Source organism: Parasteatoda tepidariorum, chromosome 5 (assembly GCF_982258835.1).
Source record: "Parasteatoda tepidariorum strain Cologne lab strain chromosome 5, Ptep-v5.0, whole genome shotgun sequence".
NCBI classification, from domain to species: Eukaryota; Metazoa; Arthropoda; class Arachnida; order Araneae; family Theridiidae; genus Parasteatoda; species Parasteatoda tepidariorum.
In genome coordinates this window covers 112,900,914-112,919,181 of record NC_141759.1, presented here as the reverse complement: position 1 = coordinate 112,919,181, position 18,268 = coordinate 112,900,914, and the positions used below count along the sequence as shown (strand labels likewise).

General features: G+C 29.0%; 1 protein-coding gene across 20 annotated transcripts in view; it reads right to left on the bottom strand.

The window, feature by feature from the left end:
- The window catches only part of LOC107449585 (uncharacterized), a 76,112-nt gene that overhangs the window by 43,188 nt on the left and 14,656 nt on the right, over nt 1-18,268 (bottom strand). For all 20 annotated transcript variants that reach the window (XM_071185424.2, XM_071185431.2, XM_071185436.2 and 17 more), the window contains exons 2-8: nt 17,886-18,028; nt 14,036-14,111; nt 13,855-13,957; nt 8,062-8,101; nt 7,927-7,983; nt 5,495-5,606; nt 3,074-3,180 (exon numbers count right to left, since the gene is read on the bottom strand). In XM_071185424.2, coding sequence (XP_071041525.2) covers nt 3,074-3,180; nt 5,495-5,606; nt 7,927-7,983; nt 8,062-8,101; nt 13,855-13,957; nt 14,036-14,111; nt 17,886-18,028 — 638 coding nt within the window. The remainder of the gene's footprint in view (nt 1-3,073; nt 3,181-5,494; nt 5,607-7,926; nt 7,984-8,061; nt 8,102-13,854; nt 13,958-14,035; nt 14,112-17,885; nt 18,029-18,268) is intronic.

The following is an 18,268-nucleotide window of genomic DNA, read 5'->3' as shown; positions in this document are numbered from 1 at the left end:
ATTTTTTTTTTTAAATATAATAGTGAAGCTTTAAAGAACTCCTCTACACTAAAAGTTTGAGGCTGTTTGCTACTATGGTAACAAGCAAGAGTACATCTTACAGGGTTCCCACTCAATTTTTAATAAAAAAATTCAAGGACTTTTCAAGGACCTAAAATCAAATTTTTCAAGGATCCATTTGGTATTGTTATATGCTAAAGTACATGTCAACCAGATTTTACCCTGCCTAGAAATTGTATATTTTTAAATCACAATGCTTATTTGACAACAACAAAAAATATTTATTAAATTTATCAGCTATTAATACCAATGGTTGATAGTTACATAGCTGTTTCAGATCACTTTGAAAAATTCCAATTAACAAAAAAAAAAAAAAAAAAAAAAAAAAAAAAAAAAAAAAAAAAACTCCAATTGACATAGGATACTAGCCAACATTTAAAACTAGCATCAGTGAAACTTTATGAAAAATTTAATGAAGTAAATTAAAATTAATGAAACTGAATGAATGTATAATGCATATTACATTGCGTGAATTTTAAAATTTAGCGAATATATGTAATTTTCACTAAGCGTAATTTTTAAATTGCTTTTATACGAATCTAGATATGCTATATGTAAATCAAAATTATAAGAAAGGTGAAGTCTCGAAGACTGCGTTGTACATTAAAATGAAATTGCAGCGTATGTTTTTTAAATCTGAATAATATGAATAGCAAATGATACAAAATGCACAAACTAACAAGACATAAATCAAAATGTGAGATACATAAATCACTTTAATGTGAATTCTGTTGCGTGATTAGCTAATAGTTTTCATGTGAATAGTGATCATTATGATGTAAATTGCAATTTCTGATTCGAAAGGTTCTTAATAAAGAACACCTATGTGTAATTCTTAAATCATTTTGATGAGAATTGTGGGAGGTAATTCTTAAATTTTTCTTTTATAAATCGCAATGTGTGATTTGCAAACTACTAGAATGAGAATTGTGAGGCATGATTCTGAAATTACTTAAATATTTATCACGTTATATATTTCAGAAATAACTTTAATTGAAATCATGATATGTGATTGATAAATCACTTAATGTGAATCATGATGTGTGATTTACAAAATACATTAATATGAATTCTGATGAGTAATTTGCAAATTATTTCAAAGTAATATTCGATATGTGATTCCTTAATCACTTTCAGTTAAACCACAATTCGTAGAACATTTTATATGAATTCCGATCTGTATATCAAGAATTAGTTTAATGTGAATCACGATGTTTATTCATAATCAATGAAATCCGTAGAACTAAATTTTATTTATTAGCAGTAAAAACTAAATGTAAAAACTTGATTATAAATTATAAAAAATTAATTATTCTTCGCACATAAATTAAAAGAACAAATAGGATAACAATATTAACCTGTCGTAAAAATGGAGTTAACACATTAAACATATTTCTAAATCAATTATCACTATATATCATTTGAAAACTATGACTACAAAACCTAATATTTGCTAGAAATTTCTGCTTTCAAAACATCAGAGAGATGAACAATAATCTAGTTTGAAAAATCTAGGAGAGAAAAATTTTGCATCTTCTTTAAAACTCCTTTTCACTTTAAGTATTAAAAATTGCATCAATCATAATTTCTATAATTTGCCTTTGAATTTATTTAGTATGTTTTTACTACTTTTTGTAAGAAAATTTAGTAGTATTTTAATTCCTAAAAAATCGAGTACTTTTCAAGTACCCTATGGCAGAATTCAAGGACTTTTCAGGACCCTGATTTTTTTAAAACCAAAATCAAGGACTTAAAGGTTTTTCAAGTAACGTGGGAGCCCTGATCTATAATGGGGGGGGGGTGAAATGGAGGAAAGAAGGTTTACTCTCACGTCGACCTATGCCAAGATCAAGACAAAACTATTCACCCCACACCCCTATTTGAAGTAACTTTTCTTTGTAACCATAATACCCACCACGACGCAAGACTAGTGTCTGGAGTTCTCCTCAAAGCCGTAACTATATATTCACGAACCTGTTTTTGTCAGAGAAAAAAAAGTTATAAAATCCCAAGTTCGAAAGATATAAAACTATAACAGCTCAAATTTATTATTTTTACTTTTTTCCAGTTTATGACCTTGTCTTCCCAGTACAGAAGGGAGTTCAGAGTGTGTAGCCAATTCTTTGAACAAAAAATAAACACCTTAATACTTTTACCACCAGATTGTTCAAATCTAAATTATTTGCAAATATATATACTTCATATACTTGGCTTGTGTCACTAATATATATCTATAATAATAAAATGAAGAGTTTGTGCTTCTCTCCTAGAGATCATTAGTAGATTCCACTAGGGTCCCAAATTTTGGAAAGTGGTTAAAAGGGAGGAGTGGTTTTAGCCCTGATTCTAAAAAGCATTAAAATATTTGAATAAGATCATTTGGTAGAGAAATTTGGAAAAGTGAATTTTTCACAAGTTTTTCGAATTTTAAAATGCACCATAGATTTCTGATAGCTCTCATTAATAAAAAATAAAAGTTTAAAGCATGATTTTTAATATTTATATGCTGTGCCAGATAAACTTAAATGGAAGTATAGGAGGTCACGGGTATTTGTAAAGCTAACTGAAACCACTTGTATATTTCATTTATAGTTATACATTTTAAATGTTTCTATAAAACTAAATAATTTAAAATCTAAGGTAAATAAAAGAAAGTAAGATATGTGCCGAAAAGCACTATTGATGAGGAAAAAATTCATTTAAATGAAATGTTCATTTAAATGAAAATCAGAATACTTTAACAATGAAAACTATGCTTAATTTTGGTAAAAACTAAAGCATTCCAGCAACAGCCTGTTGTGGGCCAGGGGGGTCATGGAGGATAAGGCTCCGAAATTTTGCGACTAATGGCATGAATGTTGTCATCCCTCCCCACAGGCAGTCTTTACTTCCCAGACAAGCTGGTACCCATCGATCTGAAGCTGGGTGGGCTTCAAGCTGCCATAGGAAATCAAACTTCACAATAATAAATTCAATTTTGTGAATAGGTTTTAATTGAAATATGAAATGTTACCTCAGCCACTTTTAGAAATTCTGCCACCCTATCCATCCTTATTAGGAATTTCTTATAAATATCTAATGCATCTCTGGCATGTTTTTTATTCATGTCAAAATACTTTCCTGAAAAATAAAAATTATCTTTGTAGTGATACTCATGTTAAAAATAACATACAAGTTTCGACTCAACTCCTACAAAACTGAAGTCTCAATACGGATATATTTTTGATTTCCCGTGAATCTTCAATTAATAATCCATTATGTACATTCTCCGCAAAACAGACACTCCCATAACCGGACACGACAATCATTTTTGCACTAAAACTTTATTTTCTATCTCTTTAAATCGAGCACTATTTTTTCAAAATTTGACGAAATAAATTTTTTCTACAAGAGAAAAAAATAAACTTGAGAGAAACATTTTTTTCATTTTTAAAGCATTTAACTTTTTTGCCTTAGCATGTGTAACGAAAAATATTGTTAAGCTATTCCGCTACTCAAAAATCAACCTTTCTCCTGTCACCTTGCTTATATATTACCTAGAATTATGTATTTATATCAAACTTTCTAAAAGAAGAAATTATTCTTTTTGAAAAGAAATATTGTTTTTAAATAAATATCCTAGTAGAGTCTTATTGAAGATTATTTAATTATTTCTATATCATTGAAAATATTCTAAAAACAATTTACGGAGTTAAGCTTCGTTATTAGGGTAACCTTCCCGTAAATAGACAACTCGCAGAAACAAGAAAAATTTTCGGTCTCAAGAGTGTACGCTTAACAGAGGTTTCACCGTATTTATACTTGAATTTCAGACACCTAAACTTGTCTGAAGTTTAAATATAAATATTTCTAATGGAATTGTCTTGTATGAACAATTAGTAATATACAACCGTGCAATTAATATAAATGCAAAATATCCTAACACTTTTTTATCAAATGTACCGCAACATAAAAAATTTATGTCCTATAACTTTATAATAAATAAAAATATATAAATAAATATTAAACTATATCACATAATATTAAAAAATTTGGTTAAGAATAACATACTTTGATAATGGTAATCAACTCTAATACATTTGTAATAAAATAGCATAGAAGCTTTGATGCTACACACTAACATCCTAGGTACTTAAAACACAGCAATATTTCTGTGCACAAAAATTGGCGCTCTAGGATAACATTGAGATACTAATCAGTAGTTGAAATACTAATCAATAAATACTTATAAGTAATCATGATTAGAATTAAATGTGCTTGAAATGCTGTGTATTATATTTACTCATAATTTTGAATAGTAATAGGCATTTAATTCATAAAAAATATTTAAGATTTTTAGAATTTTTTTTTTAACCGATTTTTATAAATGAGTCTCGCTTTATTATACAATGGTAATACTAGTTTAAATATTCAAGCAAGCAATAATCTGTGCAAAAATTCTATTTCAATAGGAATTTTTTTTAGAAAACTTACTCAATTTTAGAAAATTTTCTAAAATTTAGAAAAATCAGAAATTTTTTTATTAAACCGGTAGAAACTTGCAAAATCCAGTTGTCTACTGGAAAATCCAGTAGAGTTGGCAGCTATGTATATATTTGAACCAGGAAATTAGAAGTTGGAAACATTTTTTATCACTAATATATAAAATTAGTATTAGTCTCACAAAGCAAAACCACTGAGCAGATGTAGCGGATAACTAATATTGTTTAATTTATGAATTTTACATTTCTTATACTTAATAACTGACCCAAACGTTTGATTAAAAGTAGTAAAAAAAGTTTAAGAAAATTTTACGAATCCAAATGCACCCAGTCGAAATCCAGTAAACAAGCAAGAGTCCGCATCAAGGTAAGGTTCATTCTTACTGTCTTTCAATTATTTTGTTAATTTATATATGTTAATTTATAAATGTTAATTTATAAATGTTAATTTATAAATGTTAATTTATAAATGTTAATTTATAAATGTTAATTTATAAATGTTAATTTATAAATGTTAATTTATAAAAACAAATTGTTTTATTAACATTCACTGCAAGATCACTGTTGTGAAGATGCAACATCTGAAAAATAATTTTATGAATATTACACTCACCAAAATCAAATAACATATGCAGTATAATTAAAGTATAATTCTGTTAGTATGCAAAGTATTAAAGTATGCACTATTTCTTTAAACAATATATTGCACAAAATTAATAATTAATGTGACAATTAATTTTATAGATTAACCTATTTAGGATTAGCCTATTGACAATCATGATCCAAGATTGCGGATTATTCTCTTTCTTTGAGGTTTGCTCATCGATTGATTTTGAAGCACAACTGAATAGTAAACTTTTTATATCAAGTCCAATAATCTTTCTACAATTAGAAACAACAGAGAGTAAACAACAAAAAAAAGGCATTTTAAATAAAAGATTTGAAGAAGTTACCTAATAGATTAATTATTCCATCATTGTAACAGGCAAACAGCCTCACAAGATCCCTAAAGAGCAACATGAAGCAAGAATTTACAACTCCATTGCAGAGATCATTTGTAGAACACTGTGGGAAATAGTAAATAAGCATTCAGGAATCAAACATTTGTAATTCAACATAATGAAATAACATTTGTAATGTACCATAATCAATTGCACCCTTATCATTCAATTTCTTATATAATCATCACAATCAATCAACACTTGTAATGAACTCCCATCAATCAACATTTGCACCATCCTATCATTGTTCGTTCTACTTGAAGTGTTACTATACTTGTAATGCATCACAATCAATAGTTATGAAATATCTAACTTTCATAATGACCACTTAAACAGGGTGCGTAGCCAAATCTTCCAACAAAAAATAAGCACATTTTAAGTACTTTTTAAGCACTATATGCATTAACAAAATTCAAAATAATTTTCAAAGACTTTACATGATCATAATAAAATAACTAGTTTTTGACAAAGAATTCTTTTCTTAACTATATTAGCTAGCATAAAAAGATCAAGAGAGATTTTTTTGGTTCTATTTCAGAGGGTAGAAAATGAAGCCTCAGAATATCTTGCAAAATGCAGCAGAGTTGCACATGAGTTTGCAAGAATCTCACAGAACACAGCTCAGTATACGCATATGCAGAACTGCAAATGTTTCAAACATGTAAAATGATAAGCGATTTCGTATGCAATGAACCGACAGTACCCCGAAATGCAGTGTGTATGAATGAATTGCAAAAACGTTGAGTAGAGCAATGTTAAAAAAAGGCTTGTGTATAATGCATAACATAAATCGACATGGTAAAGAAAAAAATCTCATTTTCATAGTAAGAAAATTAAGCACTTTTTAAAAGCGCCCAATAAAAAAAGCACCTTTAAGGACTTTTAAAAAACGTATCCAAACATTTTATGTACACAACAGTTTTTAAATAGGTGAAAATATACCAGAAACTGAAGCAAGAAAAAAATAGGGAGGAATCATTTATGCATAGAATATTATCAACATTTTATCAATACCAAAATTTTATTTTAAATTAAGTGAATGCGTCATTTATCCATAGAATATTATCAACGTTTTATCAATACAAAAAATCTTTTTAAATTATGTGAATACGGACTCTATGTTTGATTCCAAAATCTTACAAATCTGAATATTTCTGTTTGATTATTTAGTCACATGAACACGATTCACAAAAGATATGAATACGAATTTCATATAAAAGCGAGAAAATACGAAACTGTGTAATCTTAAATCGTATAACCGTAAATCACAAATTACAATCTCTGGTTTTAAATCATGCAAATACAAATCAGAATGTGATTTTAATTTTAATTCTCATTTGCATCAGTAGAAAAAAGAGTGGAAACAATTTTTCTTTCTCCGGAATTCAAAAAAAAGCAAAACTTTCTTTGAAGAGGCAGATTTTTTTCTACTTACTGAATTAAAAGAAAAAAGTAGGAAAAACTTATCCCTGTAAACAAGATGAGAGTCAGTTGGTTAAATAAAAAGAGTCAGATATGGTTGGATGGTAGAAATTTTTATTCTTATTAAATGAAAAAGTGGGAAAAACTCATCCCTGTAAACAAGATGGATTTTTGAACAAAAAAAAATTCTTCTTAAGCAATTTTCAAGCACTCAAAAATATTCTTAAACTCTTTATATTTAAAAAAAAAATATAAGGGGATATTTCCAAATCGTGATCTATCACACCAAATACAATCTTCAAGGTGACGACAAATAGATTTTAAACTTGCAAATTTAAAAAAAACATGTGGATGCTACCCGGAGGTGGCTACGAATGAAGTTGGTCCCTTTCTGTAATTTTTTTTTAGTTTCTCGCAAGCCGTTGCCTGGAAGTCGGCAAGACTTTGAAATCTTATTCTGTCACAGTTCACCATACGAAAATCTCCTCAAATATAAGATCTATACACATATATATACATGCATGCATACATAAGAACTTTCAATAATAAGAGGAAAAAATATTTATCAGTGCACATATCCTAATAATATTGTAGTTGAATGAATTGTGAAAACATTGAATAGAATAGTGTGAAAACGCTTTTGGCATAATTCGTGATAAAGGCAGACATGATGTAAAAAAAATCTCATTTTGGAAAAGGAAACATTAAGGACTTCTTAAAAACACCCAATAAAAAAACATCTTCAAGTTTTTTTAAAAATCGAAAATAAGCACCTTTAAGTACTTTTTAAAAACGCTACGCACTTTGCAAGATGTGAGTGGGTTGGTTCAATAAAAAGAATTGGATCAGTGTATATTTGAAATGAAAAAAAAACTTTCAATTTGTAGAAATGAGTAGAAAAAAAATTTTTGTAATGGAAATCAGTATTTTTAATAATCATTTTATATACTAATTAAGCTTACATCAAATTCCAATAGTGAATCCAATTGTGCTTGCAATGCAGGGAGAGTTTTCAAAAGCTAAAAGGAGAAAAAATATGTTAAAACTAAGATATAGACTAAGAAGTAGTGATGCAATATAATTCAAAAGCTAATTACTTGTTCTGTGTTCATTTGCCTTAGAATGCCATCTTCCTTCCTAAAAAAATAATGCAGCTTAAAATATATGACATAAAATGTTTCTGAAATAGGTTGTTCAAAACCATTACAGTAATAAAAAGGAAAAATTTCTGAAATTTAGTAAAACTGATTTGCTGACAAGAAACTAATTTAATAAAGTTCACATGATTACAACAGCTAAAGTAAGTGGCAAAATAAAACTAAAGGAATACAATATTGGTCAAATAGTTTTTAAGTAACAAAATTTAAAAAAAAAAATACTTTTACTTTCTTAACATGTGACCAATTCAGTTCAAATCTTGTTACTAAAATTACATACGAATAATATAATCATACAAAGATTTCTACACCATTTTAAATTTATTTGGGAGGGGAAGGGACTAATAATGCTAATTCAATACTTTAAATAATCCTAAAAAATTAATGCGCACTCATTTTTTTTAAATTTATATTTATTTACCTTTTTTTTAAAAAAATAAACAAGTTCTGTACAATTTTTACTCGTTTCCCTTTCTGAATAGTTCCAGAGATAAGACTGATTGTTATTGTTATTGTTGTTAATTTTACGTCGCACTAGAGCTGCACAATGGGCTATTGGCGACGGTCTGGGAAACATCCCGGAGGATGATCCGAAGACATGCCATCACAATTTTGATCCTCTGCGGAGGGGATGGCATCCCCCGCTTCGGTAGCCCGACGACCTGCGCGCGAAGTCGAGCACTTTACGGTAGCACAGTTTAACGAAGACCAATACCGCACACCCTCGGTCCCTACGCAGACTGATCCAAGTGGGTCACCCACCCGCACATTGACCGCAGCCAGTGATGCTTGACTTCGGTGATCTGATGAGAACCGTGTCTTAACGATCAGTCCACTGCGGGACGAGATAAGACTGAATTAAAAGGATGAAACTTTTGTGGGGAAAGAATCTTTTGACTATGTCAACCTCCATCTATCAAAAGGTACCCCTAAATAGATTGGAGTTAGGATTTCTTACATAGTAGTGAATTGATGCTTAATACCACAATACTCCCCCACCAGAATTTTATCAGGGATAGAATTTGAGGAATGGATACCACAAGCTGCCGTATTTGTGAAAGACCGAGCGAGCTGCATTAAGTTCACTGGATTGTGAGACCTTATGGTAAGAGTTGTATTAAGCTCACAAAGTTTTTGAGCGCTTGATGTGAGCGCTGTATTAAGTTCACGGTTGTGTGTCATCTCTCTTGTGTAGCTATTAGCAGTTCAGTGTATGCAGGATCCGTTGTGCATAAATGAGACTGAGATGCAAGAGCGAGGAGGACAATGAGGCAGTCACAAATAGCAAATAAACAATTCATTGTGGATCATCTATAATAATTATATGTGCTCGCATCACGTCCAAAGGTCATCAATGTGGGTAAAGAGCTTTTGACTAAACCAACGTTCATCTATCAAAAAGTGCCCCAAGATTAAATCTAGTTAGCATGTATTACATTCTTACATATTAATGAATTGATGCTTAATAATCGTAATGGTTAGTTACACCACACTCCCAAACATTCTCTTCAGTGATTTATTTGGAGTACATTTTATAGATGGTAACTAATTTCAGATTTTGAGGGTCAAAAATTTAAATCTGTTTAAATAAAAGTTAACTATCCCAAATTAGGTTACAAGTTAATCATAGTAGGCCAAATTAAAAATCAGTACAATATTTTCCAAAAAAATCAGAACGAAAATGAAGATATTTAGGCAATAATAAACATGAATCAGAATACTAAAAAAAAAAAACTTGCTTCACTTTATTTTTAGGGAAAAAATTTTATTTTACTAAACTTAGAATTACTGTAATTATAAAAGAAAGTTTTAGCATGTTCTGTTATAATTTTATTAATAGAGCACTGAACAACTCCCTAAAACTTGAGAATATATAGATCATTTTTATAGTACTGTTTACTGAAAGAAAAAGCAGAATAAATTAATATTTCCTCACACCAATAACTAAAATTTGTGATCGAGTTCAATAATCAAATAATTTTAAAGTAGAATTTTAAAATAAAAACAGTGAATATATTACTTAACACTTATTCCAAAGTAATTTTGCGGATAACCAGAATAAATTAATATTTCTTGTAACCAATAATTAAAATTTATGATAGAGTTCAATAATCAAATACTTTTAAAGTAACGATTCAAAATAAAAACATTGAATAGATTGCTCAATATTTGTTCTAAAGTAATTTTGTGGATAAGCAGAAAAATGTAATATTACCAGAATAAATTAATAAACGAGAAATAACATGAATTAATACTTCCTCACACCAATAATTAAAATTTGTAATTGAGCTCAATAATCAAATTTTAAAGTAGGGTTTCAAAATAAAAACAGCGAATATACTGCTTAACATTTGCTCTTAAGTAATTTTGTAGATAACTAAAATAAATTAATAAATAAACAGAATAAATTAATATTTTCTTACACCAATAATCGAAATTTGCGATTGAGCTCAATAATCAAATAATTTTAAAGAGGGGTTTCAAAATAAAAACAGTGAGCATACTGCTCAACATTTGTTCTAAAGTAATATTGTGGATGAGCCCTCAACTCTAAATTTAAAAATTTTATAATATCAACTATTTTATTATTAATTGGAATTTATTACTCTTAAAATAGCCGCAGCCAGTTATGCGTAACTTCAGTATTCTACTAGGAACAGTGTCTTTACGATCAGTTCACTGAGGGACCAAGCTTTAGACAGACTCAGCTTAGAATCAGTTTTCAAAAATGATTACTGTACTAATGTTTTAAGCTGCTAAGAGAACTGAAATTATTCAAAAGAACATTTTAAATATAAATTATTTATTCAAATAGCACTGGCGACAAAAAAAAATAAGTAGACGCACTAGAGCTGTACAATAGGTTTATTGGTGACAGTCAGGGAAACATCCCTAAAGACTATCAGAACACATGCTTTAACAATTTTAATCTTTTGCAGAGGGGATGGCTCCCTACAGTTGAATTTGGGCACTAAATGGTAGAACAGTTTAACAAAGAGCAATACCCAAGTCCCTTCTAAGGTTTCTCAAGGTGGTCAGTCACTTAGACTTACCTCATGACTTCAGTAATCTACTGGAAACAGAAAAAATAGAAGTAAGACAGGATAAATTTTAAAAACTTGGTTACATGTGCCCAATAATAGACTGAAACACTCTGTGTAATGATAACATAGTCCCAGTGGCAGAATTTTTTTGAGTTACCTGTGACAAAACTTTCTAGCTCTAATATCTTTCTGCAAGATACTTTTAATAATAACAAACATATATGTTACAAATTTAAAATAACAAATATGCTGTGTTTACAAAAAAAGAAGAAAAAACTAATTTTTTTAATTGAACATGTAATAATTTTTTATTCTAATATTATGGGTGATATTCTAGCACTTTGTTGAGAGGGGCGCACATATTATTTACTTCGTGTTATGTAAATGATCGCAATAAAAAAATTTTGAATATCATGAAATTCTTAGTTGCCAAAAAATAAATAAATAAATAAATCATGTAAATCCGACTCCACAAACTCGTTTCGTTTTGAGATTAGGTTGCTGTAATAAATAATATGGCATAAAAAATATCTGATTTAAAAACTATGAAGACATCAATAGCAATAACTTCCAAAAATTTGATAGATTTATTGCATTAAAAAATAAATACTCAAATGCAGGATTCAAATTTTCCATAGTGTTTGAAATATATCAGGATGTTTAAAAACCACGTGAAAATCAGTATCAATAACTGCCAAAAATACAATCAAAACATTAAATCTATTTACGATACTATTGGTGTAAAATGAGAGCGTCAAAAAGTGATTACCTAAATGCATGATTCAAATATTATGTGTACATTTCTGTAAAAAAGAAAAGTAAAATTTTTCACTTTTCAAAAGAAAAATCTTTCTGCAAAGACTATCGCTATAATTCTGCCACCGGGAATATAGTATTCATTGTAACTAATATGATCAACAAAACTATTAATTACTGGCATTGCAGAAATAATTCCAGAGTTTAAAGTATATTTCCTCGAGAATTCCAAGTTTTCCCTGTCACCAGAGTTACCTTAAAATGGTTATTGAATTAGATGAAAATAAACATGTGACCCCCCCCCCAATTCATGACCATGAAAATTTGACAATGTAAAATTGTCAAATGTTTCTTTTTGATAAATCTGAATCCCCAAAACATTTAAAACAATAAATTCTGAAGGATAGATACCTGAACAATGAATATAATTTGAGGACAGTTTTAGGTACTGAGATTTTTATTACTGATATTAACTGAAAAAGAAAGAAGTTGTATCAAGAATTTAAATCTTTCAACTTTCTACACTGACCTGCATTAATATTAGTAATAAAAGGGGTGATCTGAACACAGAAATATTAGGACAAAAGGCCTAAAATCAGAAGAAAACAATTTTTATCAGGAAGCTATGAAACCTATTGATCAGAGAACATGTATTTTTCTCTGTGATTTAAATATCATTTGCATAGTTTAATTGTGTAATTATCTAGCATAGCTTAAGGCTAGACTCTTGGAATAAATTAAAATTAGATAAATAAATATTACAACAAGATTAAAAAGAGATTAAAATAGATTAAGATTGCATTTCGCAATATGAAAACGCCATCACAAAATCAAAAATTTGTCTAGAGTTTTGTTCCTTATTTTGTGCAGTATACAATGAACCCTGTAGCAGAATTTTTTTGGGCTTTCTGAGACATACCTTTCTAATAATAATATCTTTCTGAAAGATACTTTTAAAAATAACAAATATACATGTTACTAATTTAAAGTAACAGAAGCTTCAAAGAAAAGAAACTTTAATTGAATATTTAACGTTTTTTTTTTATAATATTATGTTGATATTCTTGCATTTTGTAGGGGGAAAAGACAAATTATTTTTTTTTCGTCCTTTATAAATCATCATCACATTAAAAAAAAAGATAGGGAAATGCGTAGCAGTAACTACCGAAAAAAAAGATTGAAGGCAAAACCATGCAAATCAGACTCTTCAAAAGATGCGTGTTTTCATTTTTAGATTCAGCTGTTGTAATAAATAATACCGTATTAAAGATATTTGATTTTATGCTCAGAAGAAATCAATAGTAATAAATGCATAAAAAAATAGAGCGAAAACTTCCGCAGAAAAGAAAACCAAAACTTTACTTCATTACTCTTTATTTTTCATTATTCTCAAATGAGAACAGAAAGATGTTCGGATTCTTCCAAAAGGTTTTACTAAATGCACGTTTTCATTTGGAGATTCAGTTGTTGTAATAAATAATATTGTATTAAAAATATAGGATTTTAAAACTTATGCGGAAGTTAAAAGTAATAACTGCAAATAAAAAAATAGAACAAAAGTTTCTGTAGAAGGGAAAACCAAATTTCTTACTTCATTATTCTTTATTTTATTTTTCATTATTCTCAAATGAAAATAGAAAAATCACAAGAATTTTTTTCCACTCCGATGAGTGAGAAAAGCATCTTTTGAAAATAATTCTGAAGAAAATAAAAATTATTTTGAAAATTTCTGCAGAAAAGAAAACTAAAGTTTTTCACCCCCCAAAGGAAAAATCTTTCTGCAAGAACTCCGTATCGTTCTGCGACAATGTTGCCCTGTCGTCACGATTCTGCCACAGGGATAATGAATTACAATGATAGAAAGTATTTCTATTTTAAAAAATTACAGATGAGCAAATGCAAAAGTTTACATCAATAAAAATGTGGAACTTACCCTCTCTTGCATTTGCAGAAATCAAATGCAACAGTTCTGTAGGAGACTGCTTTTTCATTCAGATATTTTGCATACCTTCTGATAAAAGTAGACATATCATAAGCTAAAAAAATAAATAAAAATTATTAAAAATATTTTTAAAAAAATATTTAGAAATCTTGTTGAAATGCACTACACTTACACTGAACTCCAACTTTGTCCAAAAAACATCCAAGCTGAAAAGTACAATTTGACGATGCAAGGTACTGTGTAAATCTCTGAAGAAAAGAAAAAGAAACCATTAATATAATAATTAGGTTTTATAAGACTCCTGAGGTAAATTTTAAAAATTTCGCTGGAAGAAAACAAAAAATATAGAATATTACCACTGAAAAACAAGACACCTGAAACAATGTAAAACAAAAAATTGTAGTACGAAATATATTATATTGTTATTTTCCATCATAGAATATATATATATATATAAAAAATCTGTAATGTTTCATACAAGAATATTTCATAACAGTGCTCAATAGCAGTGGCGTAATTTTGGGGAGTGTTTCAGTGCTTGGGGGGGGGGGCAAAACGCCCTCTGAAATTATACATTACTTGATTAATGAGTTATTCGGTTCGGTAAGTAAGATGAAGACACATAAAATTTTCGTTATTCATTTTTTTTGGCAATTTAAACATTATATATTAATTAAATAAAATTAAACATAATATATAATAGCAATTAAACATATGCTATTAATTATTAAACACTAAAATTAACATTAATTAAACATTAAAAAATATGCAAATACGATCTATTTGTTAGCTCACTTAGCTCTTAAATTTTTAATTTGTTTTAATTATTAATAAATATTTTTCAGCGACCATACGAGTTGGCAGGTGTGTATATATATATGCATGTCAGAACCCACTCCAAACATGCAATAAAACTGTGCCACTACTCAATAGTTTACATAAAATTTATTAGTTGAACCTACAATATTTTTCTTTCTCTGCCATGTTGATAATGCACTATCTTGCCAAAAGTAAGTGGTATGGAGCGTCCTGAGGCACAAATATCAATAGGATGTTTACATCAATGACAGTCTTCTGGGAAGACTTTCCACCAGTTTATAATAGGACTTCCATCACAGCTGAAGCGATTGCAATGAGGATTTGGTTGGAATCTGAGCTCTTATACGTCTCAAAGGTGACCTATGGGATTGGAGCTCTGAGAAGGCAGTTTTTAAACACCCATTTCGTCAAACTACATCTGTGCAAGCCTCGATGTGTGAATGCTGTAAGAGAAATGGGGCCCAAATATTCCCATACTAGTTGTGAGGGCAACATTATCCATATACCTCTCTGAATTCATGTTTCCAGCCACAAGAACGAAACGGACTCATCCCAAACTACGAGAAACGGCCCCACACCATCCCTAGCAACAATTTCACCTTGGCTCCAGGTGGGCTCACAATTGGCTGTATAATAAACATGCGCCGAGGAACCAATACAGGGATGTCCAGATTTTTTAATATGGGTCCTATATAGTAGCAATCTCTGCTTTTATGGGGCCAATATAGGATCTCTATTGGCTGATTAATGAATATCATGTAAATATGATAATTCTATATAGGGCCAATATTGGTAGTAAACTGGCGGTAAAATATCGGGTAAATCGGACAATTCTATCTGGGCCTAATATATGAAAAATATCTTTGGACCCTTATTGAGTCAAGATTCGTGAATATAGGTCCAATGATGGCCCAAGTTAATTTGCTGATAGAGATTATGTTTCCACCACCAAAACAACCAGGTGTACAGATACTTTTAGCCACATAGTGTAGTTCAAAATATTGTACATTAAAAGCTAAAGGTAACGAGTATAACATATTACGAGAAGTCTTATCGAGATAAGTTTTTAAGTTACTATCAAAATACTAAAAGGTACAAAAGTTTTATGTTTATAATAGGTTAAAAATTACTAGCATTCACCTTGTAGCGTCCTCTATGTTCCCTCTTTAATTTAATTTCCAACCTCTTGTAAATATATGCATTTGTTTTGTGGTGAATGGCATCAAGTTTTTGTTGCTGTTCCAAAAAGTGTATAAAATAAATTGCTAGTCTTATTCTCTTATTCCTGTCATTTATTTTACTATTTGTATTCTTGTTAAGGATTGAAAAATATTGAAGGGAAAAGCTCCTTATTGAAAAATATTGAAGGGAAAACAGCTCCTTCAACCTATTGCAAGTATTTTTTTTCAATGAAAATTTATTTTTCTGCTGTTTAAATAAACAATATAATATGCAAAAAGTGTTTCTGAAATCAGAAACTGTTTCTTCTCATGCTGCTGGAACAGGTCTTAATGGGGGAAGCACTCCAAACCACGTACGATTACTTTTTCGGGCAAAGGTTTCCATGAAATATTAAGCCTGGTGACATGCTTTGAACTCCTCTAAAGTTTATTGCAACTTTTATGTGAACCACTCTTATGTATAACTTTTTTAATTCTTACATTCCAACAAAAAATAGATTAAAAACATCTTTAAAAAAATAAAAAAATTAGTTTTAAGAGCAAAATTAATTTAAAAGTTTAAATCCTTATGCCCAAATGACAGGGTTGCTACTCAAATCTGGAAAAAACATTCCCTGTGTTTTCCCTGTACATATTATACACATTATATTAAGAGGAAACACACAATCAGTGTACTCTCGAGTGATCTATATTATATTAGTCTAGCTAAACTAGTTTTAATAGCTGGAAAAACTTAAAGAAATAAGGAATAGCTGAACATACTTAAATAATGCTATAGCAGGGTTCCCACTCTTTTAACAAAGCAAAAATTAAGCACACTTTTCATTAAAAAAATTAAGCACTTTTTTGAAAAATTAAGAACTTATGCAACCAGTGACAGTGCCAATTATTTACCTTTCTAAAAACACCAATAAAAAAATAATAATAAATAATTTTATCACAATGTAAGCACTGATATAATTGTATTAATTAACAGGGCTCGGCAAAGAAGTACCAGGCTATTTTTTCAAACCCGGGTCGGGTTTTTTGAAGAAAAAAATTTCAGATTGTTAAAATTTAACGCCATTTAGATTATAAAAGTTAACACATGAAACTAATCTGTATTCCATTTTTAATGATTTCATTGAAAATGAATTGTAAAATTAAGTGTGCAGAAATTAAGATTTGCAATTTTTTTCATGTATACTAAAAAAAAAGTAAAAAAAGAAATTTTTTCATGTATAAAAGCAATTTTTTTCATGTATACTAAAAAACAAAAGTAAATAAAGAAAATTGGCAAAAACATTGAAAAATTATTACAGGAAGTTTTTATATTTCGCTACTAGACCAGCAAACATGTTATAATTACTTTTATGATGAACTTTAACAAAATTATTTCCAGCCAAACATGTTATTATGAACTAACTTTACATAATGTTACACATTTTGGTGAAAAACATGAACTAATTTTAAAGCAACCAAAAATTGAACAAAAATTAAAAAACAGTATATTAAGTTGCAATGTTAACTGAATAAAATGATTATTAAAATCTAAGGATCTTTTAGTTGAGTAGGTTTAAATTTTTATGTAACATTCTGCTTATCCTTAGTGATGGTAAAAAATTAGGACTTTAAAAAAACTTATACCAAAATTAAGTACTTTTAAGGGCCCTTATTTTCCAAAATAAAAATTAAGCAGTTTTTAAGGACTTTTAAGGATTGTGGGAACCTTGTATAGTAAATTAAATAGTTTAGTATAGTTTAAATATCACCCTTAAATATCCCCATAGTTTGTGCTGAGAGGTCATCACTTTTAAAAGACTAAAATAAGAAATAATAGTCCCTGTGTTTTCCTAATTTGTGAAGAAAGAATCAAAATTCTTTGCATTTTCCCTGTTATTTTAGGTGATTTATAAAATTCCCTGCATTTTGCAAGTTTTCCCTGTGGGTTGGCAACTCTGAGTTAGGAAATATCAGGTATTTGAATAAATGCAGTATACCAATTTCATGTGTTATTAAAAGATGGAAGGAAATCTATCATACCTCATTACCATAGCACATGAGATGATGAACTGTGATGAGAGCTTTGAATACAACGACCCAGCTTGCGTTTTGAGTCCTCTCAATTAGTAAATTTGCTAGTTGTGGAATAGATACATTTGGCTCATTCGTACAGTGCAGCAGATCTGAAAATAGAAAATATATTTAGTTCAACTCAAAAACCCGTTAATTATAAAACGTTTAAAAAATATTTCTCTTTTTTTAAATTTAAATCTCATTTTTTTACAAATATCAAAACTCCAATAGTTTATTAATGCTTAATACTACATATTTAAAAAAAAGTGCAACTAAGTATGTAATTATTACGAAACTAATCATATAAATAAAAACAGTTGTTTATATTGAAGCTTCAATAAAAAGGGCAA